We start from the raw sequence: 21,785 nt of genomic DNA on the forward strand, positions 1-21,785 counted from the left end.
GTTATGAGACATAGGAATATATATTTTCCTCCAAATCTTCTTGTCGTTTAAAAATGCTGTCAGTCTCATGAATACAACTTTGACTTGATTAAAACCAACCAAGTAAAACCATTCTTAGGGTTTTTCCCCTAACTTTTAGGCTAGTTTACATAAACTGTCTTCTCAGTTTCAGTATATTATTAGTCCCAGGTATTTAGCTTAATAATGCTTGAGTATTGCATTTTATTTTTTTTTCATCTATTTATTGTGTACCAGAGTGTTACACTGCAATTATTACAATGTATGTAATAATTTTGAATTATGAAATTAGAAGTGGAAATTCTTCTCAAATGTTTTTCTGTGAAAATTAACAGAATAACATATTGAACAGATAAGCCCAAAATTGCATATGCTACTTTCACACATTACTGTCAGTAGAAGTAACACAGGGGCAAATTCTGCTGCCAGCAAATTTGAAATACATTCTGATTTCTTAGTGGTTTACACTAGTGCTGGTGAAACAGAATCTACAATGGTAGCCCAAGGGTCAGAGTATAAACCAAGCTATAATGAAATGCATCTGGCAGGATATGCCTGAATTTAAGCAATTTTCTAGTCTAACCATGATCCTGACACGATCAGTCAATTCAACATAATTTTATGTTGAGCACATAGGCACTATATTGCTGTACAGCTCCCGGTATAATCTAATCCTTTGCAGATCAAAACTCTCACTGCAGAGTCCTCAGCAGGATGACTTTAGATGTAGAATATTGGAGAGCTAAGCATTTGCATGGTAGAGACAGAACATGAATATACTGGGGCCCTCAGCTGGGTTCTTAAAAAACTAGTAATCTGAATAGTTTTGTTCAAGTCACTGACATGGAGCTTTATTTTTGCTATCCAGCAAGAAAGAGGAAAACAGTGGCTTTCTATAAAACATCACTTAAAAGATATCTGTTGAACCTAGCATCTTTCACCAGTTATGCATTTGAATGTGAAATACATTCAGACATCTTTCAAAAGAGGTGAATCATATTAGAATGTGAGCAGTAACAAACTCCTGAAACACATCTTATTTCGTCTGGTCTACATATATATGTAAGTTGTAAGTGAAATTTGTCTGGAAAAGGGACCTCCTTCACACAGTGAACTGTAAAATATTATATATTAAGTATTATTATATAATATTAGATTGTAATAGTAGAATACTTAAGAAACATAATAAATTATAAACAATTACATATTATAGTATTGCATAGAGCATATTATCTTATTATAGTATTAAATAATTATCAAAATATGTTATAGATACATTCAATTAAATATTGTGGCAAATACTGTTATTTAATATTAATATTAATATTAAATATAGTAAATATTAACAACAGCTCCTCCTACCCTTTAAAACACTTAAAATGGCTTCTTGGGGAGAAATTGTTTTCCTTTAGAAGCAAACAGAGAAGGTAGCAAGTGTTTTCCCCTACAGAGGGGCAAAGCAAAGGCTTGTATGAGTCAGTCAGCATGGCAGGCTGTGTGGTAATGCTCAGTTTGAAAGACACCCAGCTGCAGATTATTTCACCTCATAGAAACAAAGAAATGTTTACACTCTCAATCAAATTTTAAATAATTCCTCAGATCAAGGAGCCGCAGGAGGCTTTCAGTCAGGTTGGTTTAAGTTACACCAAGTGTAAAGGTACTGGTCCTGCCCAGGTGTGGCTGCTGGCCACACCTGACTCAGAGCACACAGATGCCCTCCTCCTGTCTCTATCTTTGCCTGTCCAAGGAACAAAAAGGGTCTGAGAGAGACTTGTTCTCTCAAACCACTGAATCTACAGGCAGAACATTTTCTGTTAAAAAAGGATTGGTTTTAGAACAATAAGAAAAATTCATCTCATGACCTTAAACCATGTGAGCACCACCTAGAGATTTAAAATTCAGAAAATGCTGGCAGCAGATGCCATCCTACTGATCTGCTCTGAAAATGCTGATGCATTTACAGTAAATCCCTAACCAGGCCAGTTGTGCAACAAGTTGAAGTGACATAAAGTATTAACATTTATGGTGATGAGTCAAATCAAACAAACATCCTCTTTTATAAGCTTTCTCACGGCATGTAGAAGCATGTACTGTGAGCAATGAAACATCTGTTACAGCCCTGACTTGCTCACAACTAAGCAAGTGTTGCAATAGTTCTGTAGGGCCAGGCTTCACATTAAGCCTTTACTGGATAGATGAGAAGGATCAGCACTAACAAGGTTTACTTCATCTCAGTTTATTCAGGAAGAATGAGCCAGGTTTCCTGTGAGGAGAACAAGAAAGTGCCGTATTGCAAAATATCCAAAACTCATTTTAACTCCAGACTGACGTATTTCAATACTTGCAGTTCACTCAAGGGAGCAGAAAGTCCCTTTTCATCAGGTGTATTTTGGGCAAAAAAAAGAGTGAACCATGTTTGCTTCAATGGCTCACTTTTGCATAAAGTTGCCGACTTCATACATCTGTAAGCATCTATACGTGTGTTGTGATGCACTGCACTCAATTTTAAAAGCTGCCACTTGTGCTCAGCACATCCTGAGTGCTCTGTATATTACTCACAGTGAGGAAAGGCTCATGTACTGTCCCATGATCCCACCTTCAACCTCATATTAACTTTTGACATTTACCAAAAAGACTTGGCTCTTTTCCCTTTGTACTATGGCCAGTATAAAGAGCCAACAAAATTCTCACGAGTCAGAAATTTTAGTCTTAATACAGCAGAACATATACTAGTTATATACAGACATATTCTTATTTCTCATTTCAAATATACGCTTTAAAATCCCTTGTTTAAGGGCTTCCCTGACTAGAAATAGTTTCCTGTGTCTGTCAAGACTTTTGCAGCATTCGACCTTAAAGTTGTTGTCTCTCTTGGATACAGGTGATGACTATAAGCTGTGCAGTCCTATTAGCCTTTATAGAACTGTGATGCAGAAGTGGAATTTGTTTATTTTGTTGGTTTTGGCTTCTTTTAAGCTCAACAGTTAATTAGATGCAGCAAAATTCATTCTAGAAAAATTAATGGAAAGATTTCTATAAGAAAAGTTTTCTTTTAAAGGGAGAGGTTGTTGCTCAGACCTTACCCAGTGTAAAGCCTTTAGGCAAGTTCCTAAGGAAGGTATAAAAGACTTGCTTTTCCATTTACTGTACATCTGTACATCTATACTACACTGAGAAATGTTCAGGGGAAATTTTTCTTGGTCTCCTGATTTATTGTGTTTTTCTTACAGACTGTCTGTGCGCAAGCAGAATTGCCTCCCCTCTCAGTTCTGAAATACTTCCTCTGTTATTTTTTTCTTCCAAGGGAGGAACTTTTCTTGCTCATTTATGGCCCCAGATTACTGATCTAACTCTGTAATGCCATACTTGAACCCTTCAATCAGAACAGGTCTACATGGAGAGCAACAGAAAATGCAACTCTTTGGAATTCCCCTTATTTTTCACTGTGAAAAGAGTGAGCGAGCTTAATATATGACACCAGCAAGGCAAAGAAGTTAAAAGCACAGAGCTGCTAGTGGTTTTGCTCTTGTTCTTCATCTCCCCTTCCCTCTATGTGTTTCCGATCATCATATATTTATCATGTCACAATTTAAATTTCAAGCTCTTTGGCTCAAGGCTTGTGTCTTTTTTTGAATTTGTTCACAGATTTAGGTACTCAAAAAACAGTGAGAAGAGTACAGCTTAGGAAACTTAGAAAAATTGTGCTACTAGAATGCTTTCCTATCCAACAGGGTGTCTGCATCTCCTTTTATCTTCATAAACAGTAAGGAGAAATAACAGACTGGTTTGTATCAAACAGACTCTACTGCTTTATTAATCATTGTTAATGTACAGGTTAATTTAAAAAAGCTACAGTTTATGAAATGTATCATCTACTTACAAGATACAAATCTAGGCCAATTGCCACGGTATCTATTGATGCTCACCCACTGTAAAAAATTTACAGGTTTTTTTCTGATATACAAAACCTCAAGCAAACATTCCTTGTTAAACATTCAGTAAAGATAACAGCATTCTACTACATTTCATAGTGTTTTAGTGCAAAAGGAAGTACAAATATAAAAATACTGAGGCTTGGATAAAAAAAACCACCACAACAACAAAAACCCAAGCAAGCTGTGGAGTTAGAGGTGAGTGTCAGCTATGGGTATTCTTCTAAGCTCTACGATCTGGGAGTTAGCCATGCTGCCACCGTCCTGGCTGCCGTGGCAAGACTCGTTATCACTGACACTGAGACCTGCACCTGAAACAGAGAAAAAACAACAAAAATAAGAATCAATGAGAATGAAATTTTGACACAGAAATGGGGATACCCTCTCCCATTCTGCCTTATTCTGATTATTGAAATGTTTCCCTATCCTGCAACCACGTGACAAGTTTTCCTTTTACTAGTCTACCATTCTGAATTCATGGATTATAACATCAGCTGACATAGCTTTGTACCATCCAGACATGCTTTTTCATAATTTCACTGTCATTCACTCTTTTTGGCCTAGTAAGTGGTGCAATAGTTATTTAGAGGTTGCCTTGAAATCAGAAAACCATAAATGAAGGCCTGGCTACCACTGGGTTCATGCTCTGGCTGTTAAGAGTCAGGTATTTCCAAGGACTTCCTCATAAAGAATTTTTAATGATGCAGTTTTCAAGTTAAACCATAATTCCAGCTGTCTTAATAGGACAGTAATTTCAACATGACGAAAGATCCTGACCAAATATTCTTTAAAGCCACATTTGGCATAAACTGGTGCATTAAGTTTTACTTCTACTTGAACACAATACTAGAGTTTGGTCCAAGGGAACTTCCAAAACATGTCTAGAAGAGACCTCAGGAGGTTGCCTTCTCCATTCTTTTGTCACAGGTCTTTTGCTAGCTTTCTGTTTCCTATTTATTTGATGGGGACTTAATTTGGGCTTTTTTTGTGAGGTATGTTTGAGTTGGTAAGTGTGAAGATGCATAATCCTCCACTAGTTTTTACAAAATGCAAAATTTTTTCAAATAATTTTGTCTCAAAAGATCTGTTGGAATGATAAACTTCAGTGCTTTTACAGCTCCTCTCCTTGAGCTGTAGAAGAAATTCTACACAATACATGAATTTTGAGGGCTTAAGAGTATCTAGGCTTTAAATTTGTCAAGAACTGCATATCAGGATAATGAGGCATGAGGATTTCAATACAAATTACTTTCAAGCATGATCCTGCAGCGATGTCATTTACAAATGATGAGGAAAGTAATTTGTTTTGGGCAGAAGAAGATCTGTAACTACATGCAGTTCAAAGCAGTTACAAAGGAATGACATCTGGCTCAAAGCAGCCCTGAACAGGATATGCTGGGAGAGGCAGTGATTTGCATTTCATACTGAAAAATATTTTCTAGAGTTTTTATGAGGTGTGCAGTGCATCTCTTATTTCTATCTCAGCTGACATTCCAGTTTTTGGGTTGTTCTACAAAAGAAAAGTTTAATTTTTGTGAGTTTCTTCATCTTTCTCTATGCTTTCAGTTGTTCCACTTTTACAAAGTTTTTTCTTAGCTCCCTTCCATCCTCCACCCCCCAAGAAGAAAAGAAGTACTGTAAAGCAGGCAGCAGTGAGATGCGGGTTTGCTGTGGGAAGTCAGGCTGAAACGTTGAATATGGAGTTTGGTCCAGAGAACTTGCACAGAAGGCAGGACCAGTCAAGTTTTCTTGCAGAGGTGTGGACAAAGTCCTGGTAGGGGCCAAACTAGGATCCATGCCCTATGACCCAGGAGAGAAGTGGGTGAACTGCACCATGATCCTTTTTACACCTGGTTTTGGTGTTTGGGTCATGGAGGGGACATGCATTCACTGACATTGATGAGAACTTAGGTCTGCATGACCCAAGCTCTTGAGATATCAACAACTACTGCCAGAGAATGACAGGAGTAAAAATCCATCAACATACAGAGATACAATAATAAAGTCAAGATTAGGATCTGAATTAATAAAATATTTGTTTATAAATACATTGGAGTTGATTTAAATTTGTATTGCACATTTAACTTTTTCATTGAGCCAGATCCTAATATCCAAAAGGTGCTTGGATGTCCTGGGGAAGAAAAGCTATTGTTTAAACAAGTTATTTTGATTTTTTGATATTTAATTTTTTAGAAAGGAAACCTGACTGAAATAGAGAAGATGCATCAGACTGCTATATTTACTACATGGGGATGAAAGATCAGGTAAAAACCATGAAGTAAATAAAATACTTTGAATGAAGAAAGAACACAATACTTCTTATGTAGCATAGAAACAGTGACATTCATTCAAGACATTTAGTCAACCTAAAATGGGTACAAATTCCAAAAATTGAAACCCCTCATTATTTAAAGACATTTGAAATCATAAATATGATTACCCTGGGCTCAGATTTCAAGGTGAACAAGGTGAACACTGACATTAGTGTTAGAAAGATATTTGTCTTATCAGTGGCTAATCTGGTGAAGTGGAAATTATTTAGCATGAGGTTTCTTTAAGAATATTTTGCTGGGCACTACAAAAAGACTGGGTATTAGTATAATGGTATGACATTATCTTAAATGTCATTTACGTGCAAGTTTTGTCCATGCTCTGTGCAAAGTCAGAGAAGATCTTTTTTGTTACAGAGGTTCTTATCAGGAACTTGGTAAATCAGAGACTGAAACTGGGTACTTTAGGTTTACAAGGGCCTTGTTCTGCTGGTGCTGCACAGACAAACTGTGTTAGAGCTGGTCCTTTTTAGGAATAAGAACCGAAATGTAACCAGGATACCAGCTTACCAGTCAGCAGGCTGGAGAGAGTATGACTGTTTACACAATGGAGTTTCACAGAGTTCATTGGTCCATTGTGTTCTCAGATTAGACTGGAATTTAAACGCAGTCAGATCCCAAAAAGCATGCACTCATCTAGAGATACTAAAATTGGATGGTAGGTATGTAGCAGGGAGTATTACTTTTCCCAATTTGTGAAGAAACTGTTTTAAGAAAAATACGCAGGAAAATTAAGCCTTTCTTTCTCTTCTTTTTGTATGCAAGACTAGCTGTAAACTGAACAGTCTCAGCTCAGGCTTCAAATCCAGAGAGGTTCCTCCACTGACATCTGCTGGTGAAGGGCTGCACCAGTGCATCCCTACGTGCCCTGGAACACCAACTGTAATCATCTGCTTACTCAGAGATAGCTCAGACTTTCACTAAAACATTTTAAGGGAGACAGAGTTTGTTTTGTAAGTACTGTACTCATATCCCTGGGAAAACTTTTTCTCTCTCAAGCACTTATATCGTGCTTAATCAATCATGATTTTATTATATGTGTGGGATGTATATGAATAAGTTACACAAACCAAATTTAATTCTTCTTTCAGGGTTCTAACTTCACAGAAATGATACCAACAGACATCTGACTTCTATAAATAAAGTTCAGATTGAACTAAAAATGCTTATTGGCTATCGCGTAGTCACATTCGATGGCCATCAGGTAACATACGTGTGACAACCACAGATGCGAAACTGAGTGAATATGCAAACTAGCTATCTTTCCTTCCTTATTTTGGGGGTTGGTTTGTTTCTTTGGGGTTTTTGTTGTGGTTGGTTTGTGGTTTTTTTCTTTTTTTTTTCTATTTTTTTGAAGTGAGCCCTTCAAAACAAAAATTATGTAGCATGATAAGGCAGGGACTTTGCCACCTACAATCTATAAGCCCTCTAACAGAGAGTCTCCAGGATGCTGCACTGAACACCTTTCAGAACTGAAATTTCAAATGTTTCCTCTGGTTCAGGATGCCCACATGAGATGCTTTATTCTTAAATCAGGCACCTTCAGTGGTGTCACCAAGATTTATAAAATGCTGACTTTGGAACCCTAGCTGTATTGGATTGAAAATCATAAATCTTTTTACATAATATTGTTATTGTAACAGCTGTATTTGTGTGGAGCTTTGACTAAGTAGATTTTTCTAGGTGTTTTCCATATCAGAGAATCATTGTAATATTTACATCATATTAAAAAGTGCTGGAATATCTATATAATATTTATCACAACAGCCCCTATTAAGAGTGAAAACACACTAAGGTATGACTGTAGCAGTATTCTGCTTAATATGTATCTGGATACTACCATGGTGGGTAACCCATCACCCCTGGAGGAGCTGGACCTCTCTCAAAAGCTTTGCTGTATTTTGGTTTCACATCTTACTTAACAGAATAAATTGTTTTGGTTTGGTGCATCACAGAGAGGACAAGAATATTTGTAATATATAGATGGAAGCTCAGAACTCAGTAAAGCTATCCTGCATTTACAGTATTCATGCTTTAGAGCAATGACAATGGGCAGCTTGCTGCTTTGGGACAGATTGCATCTACTTTTATTCTTGGCTCCTTTTCTAACTGCTCAGCCCTAACCAAAGTAGAAGTCCTCAGGGAATTCTGGTATATTGGGCTTTATCCTCAATGACAATAACATATGACTCCGTCACAGTCTGGAAGGCAAAGGTCTTACTAAATTGCCTATCAATATAAACCTTGCATAAGTAATCAGAGGGAAGATGAGATCTAGCCAAAGCTGCAGACTTTTAAAGTAAATTAATGAAAACAACAAAAACTAATTCATAAATAACTTTCTCAATAGAAGCTGTGTGCATCATTATAAGAGCCATAAAAGAAATAAAATAAATAAATATAAATTCATAAACTAAAAAAAAAAAAGCCTTTAGCACATGTCAATGAACAGGACACATCCCTAAATTATTTTTCCTACCATAATTGTTTTATTATTTCCTTCACATAAGCCACTTTGGAGCTGGACTGCCTTCCCAAAGATCTCCAAAATAAAATAAACTATGTGATGTAGTGAGCAGAGTGAATCCTTAACTGGGTATTTCTGTATGGACATGAGCATATTTTATGAAAAGAAGGAATTGCTTGGTCAGGCATTCAAATACAATAGCTGTATGATATAAGAAGCCCACTGGATTTCTCTCATGAAACACAAAACCTTAATCACCATGTGATGCTTGTAAAAAGCTAGCATAACAGGTGGCTAAGAAAAAGTACAATCGGTGGATACCTGATTTGCTAGAACTGCAGTTGTATGCCTCCATCTGACCCAGCCTGTATTTCAGGTTAATCTGTAATTAGGCCCAGCATTAATGACTGTGGAACCAAGGGCTAAGTGCACAGTTCTACCACACATTCCTTTAGCAACAAGGCTAAGTGTGCCAGCACAACTATTTATGGGGCTGCACAGCACACTGCAAATTACTAAACACTGACAAGTTAAAAACAAAGTTTTCTGTGGAGGATTGGTTGATTTTTTTTTAACCTGTCTTCATTTCTACAGCTGAGAGTGGCAGGAGGGCAGGAATGAAATTTTAGCTTTGCTATTATTGTACTCATTCCCATTGATCTTGGCTGCCAGGTTAAACCTTGTGGCTACAAAATTATGTCCTGTGAGCATAAGTTAAAGTCACTCTCAGAAACTCAGAACTACATGAGAACTACAAAGATCAGATGAAGCACAAAAGGGCATAAAAACATTTTTACATATTCCTCTGCTAATCAGTGCTAATCCTCAATCAGCTCTCAGAGTGGGAGCGCTGCTATAGATAAATTTTAGTATAGATTGACAGTTTTAGGGTACACAGATAATGGGAGGTTCTGTTTCAGTTTATCAAAGGTAAAGTTCAATCAATAGTGTTTCTAATCTTCCTCCAAAGGCAACCCCAGTTTAGCGGCGATAAAACTAGCTGATGTGGGGGTAAGAGCATCTGCTCCCTGCTCTTCCAGAATGAGGAATTCTCAGCCTTCTGAAATAAAGTCTCTTCTAAAAGGGTTTGAGAAGGACCTCATGCAGCAAATTACAGGCAAGAGCAGTTCGGCAAAAAGGCAACTTAGCTGCCACTGCACATCAGCCTATTTAGAGAAGCCGTCCTTGTGTTCCAATTGCCAATGACCACTTCTTCCTGGGAGCCAGGACTAGAGTTTGAAGGGCATCAGACTGACTGATGTAGAGTGGAGAGAGAGAAGGGACAGGAAGAAAAAGAAAAGGAGAAATCTAACCTGACTTCTTGTGGTTTCATGTGAGCATAAGCAATGATGCAAGAGAGGAAGAAATGTGGTGCTGAGAGACTAGGAAATGAGCTCATTCCAGTGTCTGCTAGCTTAACTATTATAGCAAAACTCCTGTTAGGCAACAGCTCAGTAAATACTTTAGCAGCATAGGTCCATATTGCCAAACTGAGAAAAAAAATCAGTTTTCCACCACTTCACTTCTCTTTTATTACTTCTATGTGATTGCACTGAACTGAACTGGAGAGCATGTCAGGATGAAAATAATAAAACAGATTTTTAGTTACAGAAAAGCTCAGTTTGTATGTTTTGGTGGGGTTTTTTTTTTTCTTTGGGTTTTTTAAGGATTAAAGTATGTGTTGAGCTAGAGTTTGTGTCTGAGACAATAGCTAATAAACATTCACTTTACTGGTCAAAAATGTTCTAACCTTCCACACCACCTCTTCAGTTCATCTTGTTCAAATGTGAGGCTGCAACCAGATGGGACAACTGGTTTGGTTTAGAGATCAAATTATAACAAAATATTCATAAATAAGACAATAGTAGAACTTAGACAAGAAAATCAAAATTTTGTTTTAGACCTACTTTCTCAAAGAACTTAAAACAAGTTAACTAGGGATGGAGCTTGAAGACATAGGAAAAAGTAACTAAGTGCTGAATATGTGTTGAATTGTATTATATTTCAGCTATGGATGTTGCCTAGAGTATTCTTCATGACTTAAGACTCTTGCCTTCTACAGTGTACTGATGCCAACTGATTTACTTAAGCAGTGAACATTGTGTAATAAGTAGGAGTGTTAGATGTAGATGGTTTCATATCTTATTAACTATCTATGAATTATCTGATTTCCTTGAGTTCAAGAAGTTAAAAAGAAAAAGCTACCTTCTTACATACCTAAAAAAGATTTGCAACTATAACTTCTGCACCTAGCTTTGAAAGTCTTGGAAAAAAATGCTAACAACATAGAACTAGTCTGCAAAATATCCAGAAAAATTAATAAGTATAAAACAGATTTTCACAGAACATGAATGGTTTGGGTTGGAAGAGATCTTAAAGACCATCTATTTGCAACCCCTTTCCATGGGCAGGAACACCTTCCACTATATCAGGTTGCTTAGAGCCCCAATAAACCTGGCCTTGAACCCTTCCAGGGACTGGGCAGCCACAACTTCTCTGGGCAACTTGTGCCAGGGCCTCCCCATCCTCACAGGGAAGAATTTCTTCCTAATACCTAATATAAACATGCCATGTTTCAGTTCAAAGCCATTCCCCCTTGTTCTTCACACTATGCCCTTGTCAAAAGTCCCTCTCCAGCTCTTCTGTAGCCCCTTTAGGTATTGGAAGGGACTCAAAACTCTCCTCAGTGCCTTCCCTTCTTTTGGCTGACAACTCAAACTCTCTCAACCTTTCCTTACAGCAGAGGTGCTCCACCCCTCTGAAAACCTTTGTGGTCTCCTCTGGAATCAGTCCATGTTCTTCACATGTTGAGGGCTCCATAATTAGGGGCATTTCCTGCAATGGCTTAGGATATACAGCGAACTTACGAACTTACTGAATAAAAATACCTGTTTATTATCAGCATTCCCAGTCTTCCATCCAGTTTGATTTTTCGTGATATCACTAAAGGGAATAAGCTTCTGAAATTATGTCTGACAGATCACTTAATCTGCTACTCTCATGAATGCCTTGCTGTTGTCTCTTGCAAGGCTCAGTGCTCTAAGCTCATTAATCCCAGAAGATCATTTAGGTGACCTCCTGCTATCAAGCAAGTCCACTTGTTCTTTACCTGGGTGGGTTTTGGTTTGTGTTTGCCATCTTATTAGGCAGGATTCCTTTGCCTCTTTGTCCTATCAGACATTCCCATGTTGACTGATCTTAAAAATTTTCATTGGAAATCAGACTATATTAAGAGACCTCATAATCTGTATCTCGTGGAATGGTGGCACCATGAGGATGAATAACACCATAGCAATGCAGCAAACTTTGAGGGGCAAGGGGAAGAGTCACTCACCAGTCTTTAAAGCAAATATTAGGTCATCAAACTCTTGTGATTCCTCATCAGCAACCAATGAGCTGGTACTGAATCCTCCAGAGGGGTGGAAGACATTACCATTTTGTGGACTCTGCTTAAAAGCAGCACTAGCTTGACCAGCAGGCTGCAAGGATGCCCTCTCCCAGTCTGCAGGCACCTGCAGAGTTTAAAAAGACACAGAAATGCAGTAATCACCAAAACTATTGTAAAGAAACTGAAAATTATGACCAGAGCTGAACTGAAGACCAAGAAATTTTGGAACTAGCTATTTTGTCACATCTATAAGGAACCATGGAGCCTTTTTTTACTTTTTAATAAATTGTATCTACATATCTATATCATCTATATCATCTATCTCTACCTCTACCTCTATCTCTACCTCTACCTCTACCTCTACCTCTACCTCTACCTCTACCTCTACCTCTACCTCTACCTCTATCTCTATCTCTCTCTCTCTCTATCTCTATCTCTATCTCTATCTCTATCTCTATCTCTATCTCTATCTCTATCTCTATCTCTATCTCTATCTCTATCTCTATCTCTATCTCTACCTCTACCTCTACCTCTATCTCTACCTCTATCTCTATCTCTATCTCTATCTCTATCTCTATCTCTATCTCTATCTCTATCTCTATCTCTATCTCTATCTCTATCTCTATCTCTATCTCTATCTCTATCTCTATCTCTATCTCTATCTCTATCTCTATCTCTCTATCATCTATATCTATCTATCTACCTATATCTCTCCCTTTTCCTTGCCTTTCCCTCCATTCTGTATTGGGTTTTCATGGCCAAGTTTTGATAGTGGGAGAAATCAGGGAAGCGGGGCCTACTGCGGTGGCTTCTGTGGGAAGCTACTGTAAGCTTCCTCCATGCCTGGTAGAGTAATTCCTGACAGCTGCAAAGAGGTATCCACTGCCAAACCTTTGCCAGTTAGAAATGGTGGTAATGCCTCTGTGATAACATATTTAGGAAGAAGAAGAAAAAAACAGTAGATGTTACTATGGCCAGGGAAGAGCAGGATGAGAATTTGTGAGAGGGGTCTGCAGACACCAGAGTCAGTGGAGAAGGAGTGGCAGGAGTTGCTCCGGATACCAGAGCTGGTATTCCCCTGCAGCCCGTGGTGCAGCCCATGGATGTCCATGAGGATGTAGAGATCCACCTGCAGCCCATGGAGGAGCCCCACACTGGAGCAGGAGGATGCCTGAGAGAAGGCTGTGATGCTGTGGGAGGTGTTAGAGAGAAGAGACCATGCTGAGGCCTGTCTGTGAAGGACTACACCCCTTGGAAGAGAGACCCATGCTGCAGCAGCCTAGGGAGGACTCTTGCCTGTGGGAAGACTCCCACTGGGGAAGTTCATGGATAGCTGTTTTCTGTGCGAGGGACCCCATGTTCAAGTAGGGGAAGAACTCCTCTCCCTGAGGAGCTGGAGAAGCTATGGGTGATGAACTGTCCGTAACCCCCATTCCTTGACTCCCTGTGCTGCTGCAGGAGGAATTAAATCTGGATAAGAGGGAGGGTTAATGACAGGGGGAAGGTGTTTTTAAAGTCTTTTTTTTTTTTTCATTATGCTGCTCTGATTTTCTTAGCAATAAAATAAGTTAATATCTCTAATTTGAGCTTGTTTTGCCCATGATGGTGTTTGGTGAACAATCTTCCCTCGACCTTAACTCATGAATCTTTTGTTATATTTTCTCTCCCCTGTCCAGTTGCAGAGGGTAGTGAGAGAGACCCTTCAGTAGGTGCCTGGCACCCAGGCAGGGTGAACCCACTACACCTTCCCTTCCATTTTCCCTTTTCCCTTTTTTTCCCTTTTCCCTTTTTTTCCTTTTTCCCTTTTCCTCTGCCTTCCTTTCCCTTTTCTTTTCCATTCCATTCCATTCCATTTTATTCCATTCCATTCCATTCCATTCCATTCCATTCCATTCCATTCCATTCCATTCCATTCCATTCCATTCCATTCCAACTTTATTGCAATTTCCAGAAGTTTAGAACATCATAACTCTGAGAAATTAAGTTCTTAAAACTCATCTAAAACCTAAAGCAAGCTGAAAGAATTAACCTGATATTTTGATTTCTCATGACCTACTTTTGACACTTTAACCAACCTCTATAATACACTGAAGACTCAAGTGTGAAAGGGGTAATTCTAGGTGGGATGTTATCAGGGTACAGTAAGTTTCAAGAATAACATGGATAAAGAACAATTTTTGTCATTAAAATAAATGAAAAAAAAAAAAAGCTCCCCCCTGTCCCCCAAGACAACCTATAATAAATACTTAGCATCTCATCCCATGTATTACACTTAAGAACTAACACTGAAATCTCCAGGTACACCTCAATAAACAAGTTAATGAATATAGAGCACTACAGAGCACTCTTACCTCTTCCATAGCACTGATCAGGTTCTGTGTGGACTTGCTGATCTCTCCTCCTGCAGCTGGCAGGCCACTGCCATGTGTGAAGAATGCTGATCCTGGAGTTGTATGCCCATTCATGTCTACAGTGTAACTTGCTTTCACAGGACAACAAAGTTGGTTGTGCAGGATGAAATATACCACAAAGACATAAAGACCCTGAAACAGAGATTGAAAGAGAACATCAGCCTGTGAAATGCAGGGAGCTTGGTTCAGAACTTTCTGTGCAAAATAATTGATGACATCACTGTCCATCAGAGATCTAAAAGTTACAAGTTCATATCCTGAGTTCTTCAGCTAAAAAACACACACACACACATACACATATAAATATTCAAAAATTATTGTTTGGTCGAACCTACACAGTTGCAAAGGAAAGCCACAACCCCAAACCCAACAAAACTGACTTGAGATTCACAGTTGTCATTACAGTGAAAATGAGGTTAAAGGCCTCAATTATTAATAGTATTTGGCTGTGGCTCCTTAGCCACAGTTCATTTTCTTACTGACCTGCTGGCTTTTTTTAATCTTCACCTCATGCAAACTGCACTGCTGCTGTCACAGATACCATAACTACAAATTAGATTTTCTGTGATATGCGCTAATTCAGCACTAATTTTCATTTCTGATTACAACAAAGGCTCTGCTGTATGTTTCTGCAATTCTTCTTTAAATCTTGCTAATTTTGACCTTTACACTGAGCCAAGAAACATTCTACTTATGTTTGTAGAGAAATCCAGTAATTTAACTTCTCCATATGAAATTTGACTTACATTAATTTTTAAGTTGAACTAATACTGAGGGAAAATAATCTGCTCCAACTGATAAATCAACCTGTTCAATAATTACTAAAGGACCTACCAAAATAGTACAGAAAGAAGTCTTCTGCATTCTTACCAATTGCTGTAATATAATTATGTTTGCAATTTTTTTTTTTTATTCACATTGTTCTCTGAACCCTGAAGCCACTTGTACTAAACAGAACAATTCATTTTAAAGGTGGCCACTAGCATGGAAGTACTAATTGGGATTACAAATAGTAAGAAGCTTCATCTAATTATATTTGTGAATTCCTAATGAAATTAATTTTAAAAATACTTGAAAAAAGAAGAGACTGCAAATACTCAACAGCACTCCATGATACAAAGACTGATAATGTCTATTGCCAAAATGATATGACAAAATCATCTGGTCCCAAGTGACATATAATAGAAGCTAGTGGGTGTAGGAGATTTGGGGACCGTCACGAGATATCTCTGGAGTCTGGGCAGCTATTGAAACATGAAGTTTATTGCATAGGGTCCCAAGTACAAGAGCTCTGCTTAAAGCTGCCAGCCACAGCTAGAAGTGTGCCCAAGAGAGATGGAGCAAGAGAGAGAGAGAGAGACGGGGGGCCGGCAAAGAGGGCCAGCAAAGAGGCGAAGAGAGAGGAGGAAGAAGAAGATGTCTAAGTTCTTGTTCCATTACATTATATCTCTTTTTGTCTTGAATATGTTAATGTACACTCATCCAACCAGTAAAAGACACAAATCTTACAGAACTTACATCGAACCTATAAGACTTACTACATTACCATATTGTGTTACATTTTAAGCCCTCAAAGCTAGTTTCTAGACTTCTTTTTTCTTCCCTGCCACATCGGCAGGGTCTCTCCAACCTTTGGACCCTTGGCATCCCTTTATTTGCCATGGGTATTGTTCAATCAAGAGAGATTCTCCTTCACTCAGCTAAACCATTGTTTTCCAGTTGTTCAGTAACGAAGAGCTTGGCATCTTACATCTCAAAGTTTGCCTTCATTTCTACTTTGCTTATAGGCTTCATATTCTTAAAATCTTTTGCCAAGCAATCATATTTATAAGGCTTTTCTATTTCATCCTTCCCAAAAAGTGGGATTCAACTGGAATTCTATCTCAGCTGGTTAAACACTGGAAATACTCTCACACAGGTGCTATAAAACCATACAGTTCTGCATGTGAGTTTTTTAACAGAAAACTACCAAACAAAAGTGTTAAAACCACTAAAAAACTATTCTGAGAAAACACATTCCCACTCTTCCAGATTATTATTTATTTGTCATGACAACTCAGAGCAGTTCACCGAGAGGAAATTTCTTTGTGATATATACAAGTAAATACATTCCATAAAAGAGATGCAAACACGTTTGAGACACTAAAGAGGAACTAAAATATCTTTCCATTTTATAAAATAGTTCAAGGATTCTGATAAAAGTCAAACATAATGAGGCCAGCAAATGGATTTATTTTCAGTAGTTATGGTTATGAAAAGGATAAAAACCCCAAGAAGAACAGATTATAGTGGTAATACAAAATTCAGAGTAGCCTCTGCCAGTTCAGTCTCTGAGGGCCTAGCCAAAAAAGTTGCACACAAGTTTCAAGTGCTTTTGTACTTTTCAAGAAAACCAGTTAGGTGAAGATGCTGCCCAGTCCTTTCTTTTGAAACTGTAGGGACAGAAGGCATACAAGGTCCATGAGAAGTCACTATCCTGTGTAGCCTCAAGCATGGACACTCACTTTTCTAAAACAAATACACATGGAATAAAGTGTCACAATTATCTCCTTAACTTGGTCTGAGTCCTGATGTAACTCTCTGCAGATGGATGATGAGACAACTCCTCTGGGTCCTTCCATAACAATCACATGAACAAAGAGAGGTTATTTTAATACCTGAGGATAGGAGAAGTCAAAGGCTGAGACAGATGGCAGAACCAAAAATTATATTTTACTTCTCCCATCTTGTAAACTGTTATAGCAATGTCTTACAAACAGAAGCTTATGCCCAACACTCCTAAGTAGGCAATACATGTACACAGGAATTCTTGCTGGGCAGAGCATTCCTTGTTTGGCTGGACAAAAGATGGAACTTTCTTTCACCTGTATTCCTCTCCAAATCTAGAATCTCAAGAAGACAATGCTCTGTTGATGTGAGTTTCTTTGTACCATCACTGTGGTTTTGTCTGAAGCATCAAAAGGTTTTTGGGGTCATATTCTGACAATCCTTTGTTCCTATTAAAAACCCCCAGGAAGGTGGTCAGGAAGCCAAAACAAGTCAAATGGTCCTGCCCAAATAGCACCAAGTTCCAAAGACTACACATATGAAGATATCATGCAGTATATCATATGGATTTCTGGTTTTTTTCATGCCAGGCTGTTTACTCTGAAAGAGCAGGGGCAGCGTGCAGATACTTAGGTTGTGTCACACAGCTTTTACAGTTTCTATGGGTCTTTTCAAAAGCACCAATCTGAGAATTCAAATATCCTTCATCATGCTTTTGACTATACTGATGTTTCTTTTCACTTCAACCTTTAACATTGTAAAAACTGTCATAAACTGCTGTGAAAATAAGGTTATTGGCACTGTAATATGTGTTCTTCTGTTTATCACATAAACAACTCTAACCAAGTTGGAACTACTATACTTTTTCAGAGACTTGTCCTTTCTGGTTGGACTGAGAATGAAATGAATAGTTAACTTCTGCTGACAGGCCTGCCAGAAATCGACACCCACCAAAAGGATTGAAAAGAAGTTGGTCAGGGTGTGGATATTAGTTAACACAGTCAATGACACCTCTATTACATTTGTGGGAATTTTTTTTTTTTTTTAATTCTTAGAAGTTTCCATCAAAAAAAACCCAACCCTAAACTCAAGAACTCGAACCCCAAAATATCAGTCTAGTGCCAGTAATCTTTGCTGTTGCGCATAAATTGGGAGTCACACTCCTCAACTCACAAGCATGTGCTGGGGGTCACAAGAATCTCTTGGGTCCCAGATTGCAACGACTGACTGAAAAACTAAGAGCTTGACCTGGGCTCCAAGAAAGCAGACTGAACAACTAAAGAACGAGGACTCCAGAGGATTTAATAGTAATTCTACATAAATTCTGTGCATTGGGCCCACAGGACTACTTACAAAACATCTAATCCCATTTCATTTATGGTTGCATTATGACAGTAGTGTTAGTACAATGCCACAGTAAAAGATAAAAGAAAAAAGTGGTAGTAATGTATTTCCTATTGAGGAAGGTGGGAACTACTTCAAGCAGACAATTAGGTTGTCCCAAATGAGAGAGTACAAACGGGCAACTTACAGCTCTCAAATATGGTGCCTGCTTGAAAAAAAGCCTGCGAGAGACTGTCTGCAAAAGGCTGCTGATTATTGTACTGATATTTGCAGATGGAAGACAAGCTCTTACCATTTAATCTCAGAAAAGTGGTCTGGCTCATCATCTCTTTTGTACTGTTATGTCAGGGAAAAAAGTATCCAGATAAACACAGTTACAACCGTCTGAAAGAGGGCTCACATGGAAAAGTTAGATGGTATATTTTTGTTCAGTGGGGTGGGAGCAGCCTCAGTCCTGCTCTAGGTTATGCCAGGTAGTTCACCCTATAAAAGACAGTCATAGAGAAGGCAGTGGGACGTGATAGAAGGAGAGAGAGTGGTCCTAAGTTGAAATGGGGAAGGTTCCAACTGGATTTGAGGAAAACATATTTAATGTGGGGGTAAGTAAGCACTGGAACAACCTGACCAAAGAGACTGTGGAAATTTCTCCACAGAAGAAGAAGGGAGGTTTTTTCTGTTATATATTACAAAATATGATTGGTGAGGGGCTTTTGTTCATGCATGTGTACGAGGTGGTTCTCCTATGCAACAGATTGATTGATTTATTTGGAGGAACAGCTGCTTCTCAGGAAGCTGGTAAATTAAGGACAGAATACATTAATATGTTTTACACCTCATGATATCTCATGCAGAACTGGAGGACTGATCCATAGAAAACCTTCACTGCATACTGAACACTCAGAGTCTCTCTGCCTCTTTGTCCTCTAACTCTGTGAGTTCCAACTCACTGTGATGACACTACAGTATGTCTAAATTTGAAAACTGAGCTGTTACTACTAATGAGTAAGGATAAAACAGACTGTAGGCAATCAATAAATCTTTTCATCATCTCCTTTTTATGTACAGAGAGAAAACCAACATGCCTACTGTGTCACATGATTTTATTATTGTTCTGATAAACACAAACACACCAAGGCATTAGACTTAATTTTAAGCTAATATACATCATACTTCTCCCACAATTATTTTAACCATGTCTGAGATACCCTACCCTGAAATTGTAGAACCTCTTTTTTAAGGCTAAATGCATTCAGATACTATCATCTGTTTTAGAGGAATGGTATTTCTATACATAAAACTAAAGTATCTTAAGAAGACTTTTGTGAATGAAAAGTAATTTAATCACTCCATTTTAGCAGTTCCTGAACCTGCTTTGAGTATGTATCAACACTAACAAAAACTGCCAGCACTCTACAGAGACACTCTTTGAGTTCCTAATTTAATTTGGAAAATTTTGTTTGTTAACTATCATCACATGACTATATCATTAGAAGTTGCTTTTCTAAAGGACAATACTTAAAGCAAAGTAAGGCTTCTGAAGAAAGCAGACCTCTTGGTCAGACAACAAATTTCAGTTACCAGAAATGGTTCATTCTGATCCTTAGAACACAGTGGCTGAAAAAACAATTTCATTTTCATAGTTACATCTTTTTTCATGCAAAGTGGTAAAAACACCCCAATAAATCACACAAACATATCTTTGACAATAGAGTTGTCCATACTTGGATCGGTTTTTGATACTCCGTTCGTCATTACTGTAATTTCTGTATGTTGGTTTACACTTTGTTAGTCTTCAAATTTTAAATTTTATCAGAGATTTCATTTTATTTCATTCTCCGTCTGGACTGTACTAATTTACTCTTGGCAACCAATCTTAGGATGTCCTTTCCTTGTTAATTTAGTAGTCACACTGTTCTTGGACAGCTGTCAATGGTCAGGGATGCTGCTGCCACTTCTGGTGGTGTGCTACTCAGTGCCTGGGCTAAATTCTTGTGAACTTCCCTAGGGTTTTCATTAATTTATGAGAAGTTCTTATGTTCTTTTCCATCACTGGCTGGTCACAGACTGCTGTGGATTAACTCTGATTTACATAACATGTGCCAACTTCTTTTGGGAAAATTTCCAGTCTGATTAATATAAATAAACTCCATGTTTCACTAAGTTCAGAAGCTAGTCCCTGCCAAGCAAAAAATTACTCACAAAATTAAAGGAATAATATTCAAGAAATCATAATCAGTTCCATTGTACAATGCATGATATAAATTTGATAATATCTAATATAGTCTTTCCTAATAATTTTTGATTACTTACGGAAATGAATATTCATACATGCAGCAGTATTAATAATGTGAGCCAAGTGGCAAACACAAAACTTATAATTCTCTATTTCTTTCTGCAAGAAAAGCTTTCCTTCTTTTCCTGCTTCCCTTCCTTCCTTGTTTCAGGAGATAATTATGACAAATTGCAGGTATGGCATTTTTTTATGCAGTCTTAATGCACATTTTATTTTGCCATTATTTTCTTCAATCATATTTTATTTTAAGAGCGGATTAAAGATCTTCTATTGTTGCTATTACCCCAGAAGTATCATCTTAGTCATATGGCACATCTTAAGCCATCACTTAACCTCTCTACTCATGGCTCTTCGAAAATAATAGCCTTTGAAACATAAATCAAAGACCCTTTGTTTAAATGTGATTCTTCTTCTTAGCATTCAAAGCAATTGCTGTAAAACTGTCTGCAGCAGTGCAACTCCATCAGCTGATGACTGCACTTAACAAGTAGACTTTGGACCTGCTGTGCCTCAAGTGTTAGAATGTTTATTTGCCTTTAAGCGTCAGTTTTGATGAAATCATTGTAATCTTATCAATCGTGTGATTTATCTTATCACAATTCCAGCTGTGAACGTTTACTGCTTATCTGCACATTGCTTCCTTAGGCATTTATACCCCATTTTTCCCTGTAGGACAAGACCTGTGCCAGTTACAGCTGAAGATCTAAAAATTAACATCAAAACCAAAACAACAACAACAAAAAAACCCAAGAAAAAATGTAATCAAGGATAAATAAATGTAATTCAGGACTGCAAACCCCATACCATGTGGGGAGGCATCACCTGTTGAACTGCCATCACACATACATAAACAAGAACAGAAGCCACCTTATAAAATAGACTCAAGAAAAGTAATGATTCATGTAGCTATCATTAAATTGAAAATGTATCTACAAGTCTGCTCTGAGATATACTCATTTTGAATGCTTTCATTTTTAGTAAAGTTTTAATTACACAGATAAACAGGTTACAGGTATATTCTGTAATAATGGCAAAAATACAGTGCTTTCAGCATT

General features: G+C 37.9%; 1 protein-coding gene across 1 annotated transcript in view; it reads right to left on the reverse strand.

Moving 5' to 3' along the window:
* Window positions 1-3,826: 3,826 nt before the first annotated feature.
* ADGRV1 (adhesion G protein-coupled receptor V1) overlaps window positions 3,827-21,785 on the reverse strand; it is a 264,541-nt gene continuing 246,582 nt past the window's right edge. Inside the window, exons 88-90 of the mRNA XM_063423040.1 lie at window positions 14,487-14,678; window positions 12,082-12,259; window positions 3,827-4,261 (exon numbers count right to left, since the gene is read on the reverse strand). Coding sequence (XP_063279110.1) covers window positions 4,143-4,261; window positions 12,082-12,259; window positions 14,487-14,678 — 489 coding nt within the window. The 3' untranslated portion in view covers window positions 3,827-4,142. The remainder of the gene's footprint in view (window positions 4,262-12,081; window positions 12,260-14,486; window positions 14,679-21,785) is intronic.

The sequence above is a fragment of the Prinia subflava genome, chromosome Z (assembly GCF_021018805.1).
Source record: "Prinia subflava isolate CZ2003 ecotype Zambia chromosome Z, Cam_Psub_1.2, whole genome shotgun sequence".
NCBI classification, from domain to species: Eukaryota; Metazoa; Chordata; class Aves; order Passeriformes; family Cisticolidae; genus Prinia; species Prinia subflava.